Source organism: Oreochromis aureus, linkage group 20 (genome assembly GCF_013358895.1).
Source record: "Oreochromis aureus strain Israel breed Guangdong linkage group 20, ZZ_aureus, whole genome shotgun sequence".
Taxonomy (NCBI): Eukaryota; Metazoa; Chordata; class Actinopteri; order Cichliformes; family Cichlidae; genus Oreochromis; species Oreochromis aureus.
Genome location: NC_052961.1, coordinates 24,722,869 through 24,729,552, shown reverse-complemented (window position 1 = coordinate 24,729,552; position 6,684 = coordinate 24,722,869). Strand labels below are relative to the sequence as shown.

The following is a 6,684-nucleotide window of genomic DNA, read 5'->3' as shown; positions in this document are numbered from 1 at the left end:
TCCAGTGTGTTATGGAGGGGCCTGGAGTCATTGTCCATGATTGACAGCAGTCTTGCCAGAATTATATCACTGATCACCTCCTCCAGGGTGGTGAGCTTCATGCCAACATCAGGCCTTCCTGATGAGTTTGTTCAGTCTGTTTGCGTCCTTTGTTTTGATGCCTACACTCCAGCACGCCACAGCAAAGAAGATGGTGCTCACAACAACAGACTGATAGAACATATAGAGCAGCCTGCTTCATACATTGAAGAATCTGAGCCTTTGTAGAAAGTAAAGCCGGCTCAGACCCTTTTTGTAGGCAGCGTCCATGTAAGCAGACCACTCCAGCTTGTGATCCAGTTGAACTCCCAGATACTTGTAAGATGTGACTTTTTTGACATCATTTCCACCAATGCAGACAGGTGAGGGTCAGGATCTGTTTCTGCCAAAGTCCACCACCAGCTCCTTTGTTTTGGCCACATTCAGCTGCATGTGGTTCACCTCACACCACCTCATGAAGCGGTCAATCGATATTAAGCTATCTCTAATTAAGTCTATATTATACCGCTATATTAAGTTGATATATTAAGCTATCTCAGGGATTAAATGTGCAGTTAAAGTTCTTTACACTGACAGAAAGAGCACATCCTGCACAATGAATAAAAAAACAAGCTCAAGCAACTTGTGGGAAAATGTGAATCTTTGACTTGAAATAATTTTGCTACTAACAAATGTTTCCCACTAACGGGTCTGACTGAATGAGAATTCCAACTCAACTACAGATAAAAATGTTTCTCTTTCTTATTTCAGCTGTGCAGCCAATGCTTCAATTTCCATCTGAAGATTTCTTCACTGTTACCATAGCAACAGAGAGCAGGACTTTTTCTACATTGGAACTGTGAATATTTGGGTTATTTTTGTGAATCTTTGTACTTCATATTATTCACATAATGATGTGACTGCATGGACAGTTAATCTATTAATTAAGTTCATAGTAAATGACGATGTATGCTGTAATATCAAGTTACACAAATCTTTGAAATTATACATTTACACAATATTGGATCTAAAATAGCTGATCGCTGACCTGGAATTTATGACCTGGAATATTTTTCTATTGCTTGTTTTTTAATTTTTGTAATAATAAGATGGAAAAGCCAATTTAGAAAATGCATTTCTTATATTTGTTATTAATGTTCAGCCAAAGTGACAAAGGAACTTAAGCAAAAAAAAAAAAAAAATCACACAGTGTCTTGAATAATCAAGCCACTTTCTTCAAACTGCTGGCTTACTTGTGGTTCCTAGGCTTTTTAAAAGTAGAATGGGGGTCAAAGCCTTTAGCTCTTAGGCACCTGTTCTGTGGAACTAGCTCCCATTTGGATTCTGGGAACAAACACCATCTGAGTGTTTCTTCTTCACTCACCTTTTTTCAGTTACTATGTGTTTGTATACCACTCTGCATTTAATCACGAGTTATTACTAATCTCTGGCTCTCTTCCACAGTGTTTCCTCTTTCTTCCTGTTAAAAGGGAGTTTTTCCTTCCCACTGTTGCCAAACACTTGCTCATGGGGGATTGCCTCATTGTTATGGTTTTGTGTGTATTATTATAGTTTTTTACCTTACAATATGAGTGACTGTTGCTGTGATATGAAGCTATATGAATAAAATTGAGTTGAACCATTACATATATGTACACTTGAATGACAATTCTCATGACACTGCATCAGTGGATCCATAGGTGACTAGTTGTGTGAAAATACCAGAAACATATAAATTACTTAAGTATATGCCTTATCAAAAACATATAATTAAATTATACAATGGCTACAAATAAATTATATTTTCATACATGGACCATTCATAGAACATTATATAACGATCATTCTCTCCGGTGGCATCTATATTATTGCTAATACATATTGTAATATATCTATATCATGGCTAAAGCACTTCTGGATGGATGCAAACTGCATTTCGTTGCCTTGTACCTGTGACATGTGCAATGACAATAAAGTTGAATTCTATTCTATTCTATTCTATTCTATAATCTCTTGCCATCCCTAGTACCACCGTAGATTTGCACATGAAAATGTTGTTTATTAAATTAAGTTAGCATTAAGACTTTGAGCCTAGCTAAAATTAACACTGAATATAAATTCTAAAACTAAATATACCGCAAAATGTTACCCCCAATAAAAAATGGTTAAACCTATAGCATCAAATGGCTTGATTTCTTGTTGTCAGTAGCAACGAACAGTGCAGATTTCTGACATTTTGTGCAGATTTAAGCATGTAAAACTTACTAGTTTTAATAAAAACAGTGTCAAACTGAACTTAGACTTGTATTTCTAACTGATCCACCTCCTGTTGTGTAGGTTTCTGGATTTTATACTTCTTGGGCATAGTGCTTATTTATTATATAGACTATGCAGTACACAACATCAAAATTCACATTTTTTATGTAACTGAAATGTTTAATTATTTGGGCTTAAGCCAATAAGAAAGTTACAGACTATGTTTCTATGAAAAATGTGTATAAACATGTTTATAAATAAACATGTATATTAAAATACATCAAATACTGCATTTGATGTATTTTATTACAGAATTTATAGAATAGAATAGAACGCCTTTATTGTCACTATACAGTTGTATAATGAGATACAGAGCATCTCCTACTCAGTGTAAACATGCTGGGGGGGGTACAGTTCTGCAGTGCTATGTACATATGGACAGTATTAACATAGGGGGAAAAGATATATATATATAAAATGTACAATATACAAGCCGTATTTTTAAGAAAGGAAAAAAAAGTAATATGTAATAAATAGTGTTATGTATATACAGTTGAGTTATTGCACATAGAATTGGTATAAATAGTGTTATGTATATATATACATAACACTATTTATACACTATATATATGTATATATATTAACACCTGCATACGTGTAAAGAAATGGCTTTGATTTTGCCACCCTAACTGATTTTCATGCCACCCTAAGAGCATTTCTCTAGATCCGCTGCTGAGGGTCTCAGAGGTGTTTAAAACTAACACATGGATTGTTCTGGAAGGCAGGGTGCAGCAGCTCTGTCTGCCAGCAGGGGGAGCATCGCGGCTAAGACTGTCAAAGGTTTCTCACTCAGCCCCTCCTTCCTTCCTCTCTCAGCGGTCACGCTGCCATTTGTCGCCGGCTCCCGTGCTGTGACAGAAAAATCGGTAAAAATGAAGATTTGGACGTCAGAGCACATTTTCAAGTGAGTATTTCTTTTTTCTGCGGTAGTTTTCTTTATAAATTATGGTTGTTAAGTTGGTTATTTCTTCTTATATAATCAGTTTTCTTGGCTCCGTGTGCAGTCTGGGCGAAGCTGCGGATAAGTTAGATAACACGAAGGCGCGCCGCTTTAGTCGAGTTACCTAACGCTTTTAGTTTATATTAGTTATGTTTAGAAATGGCTTTTGACTTCCCACCGCGTTTGATGTTTACAGCTGAAGCCTGTATTTGCTACATGTATTGGTTTTTGAAGTTAAAGTGCCCTTTACCCGAGTTAACTTTTGCCGCTAGCTTTGTGCTGCTAACATTAAAGCTAATTTTTTCGCCTTGAATACTATGACTGTAATTATGTTTAGGTTTATTGCAACATTTCAGCCTTAGAGGACTATTTTCAAACGCTTTCCCCTAGCCTTGGTATTTGTTACGGGATAAAGAAAATTTAATTACCCGCGTGTTTGACATTATGGACGGGGAGCGTTACATAACGACCGGTCTGTCGTTTAAACACAATAAACGGTATATAATCAGAGCATTTCTGCTCGTTTTACAGCGACTGATGCATAAAATCTGTCTGATTGCTTAAACCCTCTACTAGAAGTTTCCAGAGAAAAACCGTGTGTGCTGCTGATGTGAGTCTGCGCTGTGCAGAGGGGGCGTTTCTTCTCTCGCCTGTCTGCAAACAGAGACGCTATTGTGATTCACCATCAGCGATGTTGTTACATTCAAATATCCCCATATTTCCAGAAAATTATTTTCTCCTACATTATTACCTCCTAAATTGGGTTGGAAGTGAAGCAGGTCGTCCGCTAACTTGAATGTTTCAGACAAAGCGCTGCATGAATGGATCTGACTGTTCGGAGCCATAAATGCACCACATCTGCTGCTTGCATTGCAAGATACTAAATGCACTAAACCTTTTCTCCAGCCAAACAAGTCAAATCAGCCGATGTCCATTAAATATCTGTTGTAGTTCACTTGTACACGTATTCTGATGGAGATACAGATTCACAATAATGCAACTGGTCCTTTTTGTTGCTTGTAAGATGAGTGAAATACAGGCATGGTGGATTTTTAAGTAGTGTTTACCTTAGTAACCTCAGAATTTAAGATGTTTTTCCACATTGAAGAGCACACTCTCAGCAGCAAGCATTGAGTCATCTTCATCTGCACTCACCAGAATGTTAAATTGCCCGTTTCTAACGTTGATATTGATTAAAACAGCCACCCATGGGAGACGGTGACCAAGGCTGCGATGCAGAAGTATCCCAATCCCATGAACCCCAGTGTCTTTGGTGTGGATGTTATGGACAGAAGTGTGGACACTGAGGGACGGTTACACAGCACCAGACTGCTCAGCACAGAGTGGGGGCTCCCTGCTTTGGCCAAGTCGGTGAGTTAAGAGGATAAGAGAAATGATCGACGTGTTTTGTTCAGACTGGGTAATGTTAAGTTGTTTTTCCTTGTATCATTTCAGAGTTGTATTATTTTGTTATTTTATTGTTTCCTGCAGATGTTTGGGGTAACAAGAACATGCACGTATGTCCAGGAACATTCAGTAGTGGACCCTAAACAGCAGACCTTTGAGCTGCAGTCTACAAACGTGAGTAGGATTGACAAATGCTTTTATTATGCTTCATCAATACAGACATTAAAGTCGAATTGTTATGGGAGGATGTAACTGTAACCTGACCTCTGCAGTTGTATTTACTTGTCTACTCAGCACTTCTGTCACTATAGATTCGATGTGGTTGCTATGTGTCACCTCGTGGCAGATGCTGATATAAAAAGACTGATTTCAGGTGTGTCTTGTCCTTACAGATTTCCTTTACCAACCTCGTGTCTGTGGATGAGAAGTTGACATACAAGCCACATCCACAGGACCCAGAAAAGTAAGAGACTTGGTTTTATTTTTCGCATCAGTTAAATTGGAGTTAAAAATCATAACATAAAAACCCCCCATAATATTATTGCAAAAAGGTTTTGAATGTTTAACTCCAAGATTTTTAAAAACAAAAGGAAACTCTACAAAGAAACAGTTTGTTTCAGCTGTGTTTGTGACTTTTCTATGCTTGCATATTCAGGACAGTGCTGACACAGGAGGCTCTGATCAGTGTGAAAGGCGTCAGTCTGAGCAACCACCTTGAGGGTCTCATGGCCAAGACCATATCCGTCAATGCCAGCAAGGTAAAGCTGCCTTTAAAATCCTCCTTAAACTCACCTTGATAATATGGTTACTCTTCAGATTTTAAAATCCTCATCAATGCGCGTTATAATGTGAAGCATTTGTGTCTGTTTTAGGGTCGGGAGGCGATGGAGTGGGTAATCAGACGGTTAAACACAGAAATCGAGGAGCTGACCGCCACTGCTCGCGGTACCATGCGATCCCCCATGGCGGCAGCAGTTGCAGATAAATGATCTGGATCTTCCCGGTTTCTTACTCCACCATCATGAACCGATGGGCTTCTCTGTAATTTTCCCCTCAAAGGGGACCCTCACCTCATCTGCCAACACAACCTATTAACCACAGCCCCATCCTTCGGCCCTGCGTTTGTTTGTCATGAGATCATTGTTAGTCCTTCCTCAGCAGTCTGCACCAACAAGCTTTTACACCAGTCAGGTAGTGACGAGGAAGTGTTGAGCTGATGACGGTTTAAAAAATTAAACAACACTTAAATTGGACTGCACTTGAAGCTCATATGACTTGGTCTTGTGATATGGAAGCTTTTTTTTAGAATTGAATTCACAATGTGCCTCTGAATCATCTCACCGGGTTCTTCCTTTTGTCTCTCACATTTCATTATCGCTTTCAAATCTTCATAAACAAGCAGAGGATGGCTTGATTGGATCAACTTTAATGTCAGCTTTTGGATTGATTGACCATGCCGTGCACAGCAAAGCTGACTGAAATGACTCAAAACCAAACGCTGCCATGCACACAGACTGTAAAAGAATATGAAAGTAAAGGGGAAACTGTAAGTTACAAACTGCATCAGCTTTCTGTCAGGTGGATGGATCAGATCCCGTGTACCTTTGGGTGATGTTTTCACCATAGCAGAAACTCTTTGAAAAAGTGCAACTTCCCTCAGAACATGGGTTAGAGTTTGAGGTCTGAACAGTTCAAACTCGTCCTGCTCAGAGACGATAGGAAGTGCTGGCAGTCAAAAAATAATAGGCAGTATGCAGATGTACTTGAGTGATACTGCATCATAACTGTGTGAGGGGTCACAGGAGAGTGAGAGAAGGTGTTGTAGAGCAATGAAGGCAGCTTAGACTTGTTATTTAACAAACGTCTCAGTGCATTTAAACCAAGTGGAGCAGACTGTTGTTAATTAAATTGTGTTGCTAATTCATGACTACTGGTGTATATGCCACAGCTGTCAGCACAGTGGGCCGGACTTTGCAAGTGTTTTTGTCTTTTTTTTTTATCTC

The 6,684-nt window shown here is 38.8% G+C and overlaps 1 protein-coding gene across 1 annotated transcript; it reads left to right on the top strand.

Moving 5' to 3' along the window:
- The first annotated feature begins 3,123 nt into the window (after positions 1 to 3,123).
- On the top strand, positions 3,124 to 6,684 carry LOC116318998 (PRELI domain containing protein 3B-like). Its single transcript, XM_031738202.2, has 6 exons — positions 3,124 to 3,238; positions 4,477 to 4,645; positions 4,766 to 4,855; positions 5,074 to 5,144; positions 5,337 to 5,439; positions 5,554 to 6,684. The coding sequence occupies exons 1-6, from the start codon at positions 3,207 to 3,209 to the stop codon at positions 5,668 to 5,670; spliced, it is 582 nt and encodes a 193-aa protein (XP_031594062.1). The 5' UTR covers positions 3,124 to 3,206; the 3' UTR covers positions 5,671 to 6,684.

Excerpts from the sequence above, each read along its gene's own strand:
- LOC116318998 (XM_031738202.2), top strand. The coding sequence starts at position 3,207 with ATGAAGATTTGGACGTCAGAGCACATTTTCAA. Across the intron at positions 4,646-4,765 it reads TCCCTGCTTTGGCCAAGTCG|ATGTTTGGGGTAACAAGAAC; the intron begins GTGAGTTAAGAG and ends TGTTTCCTGCAG. Across the intron at positions 4,856-5,073 it reads TTGAGCTGCAGTCTACAAAC|ATTTCCTTTACCAACCTCGT; the intron begins GTGAGTAGGATT and ends TTGTCCTTACAG.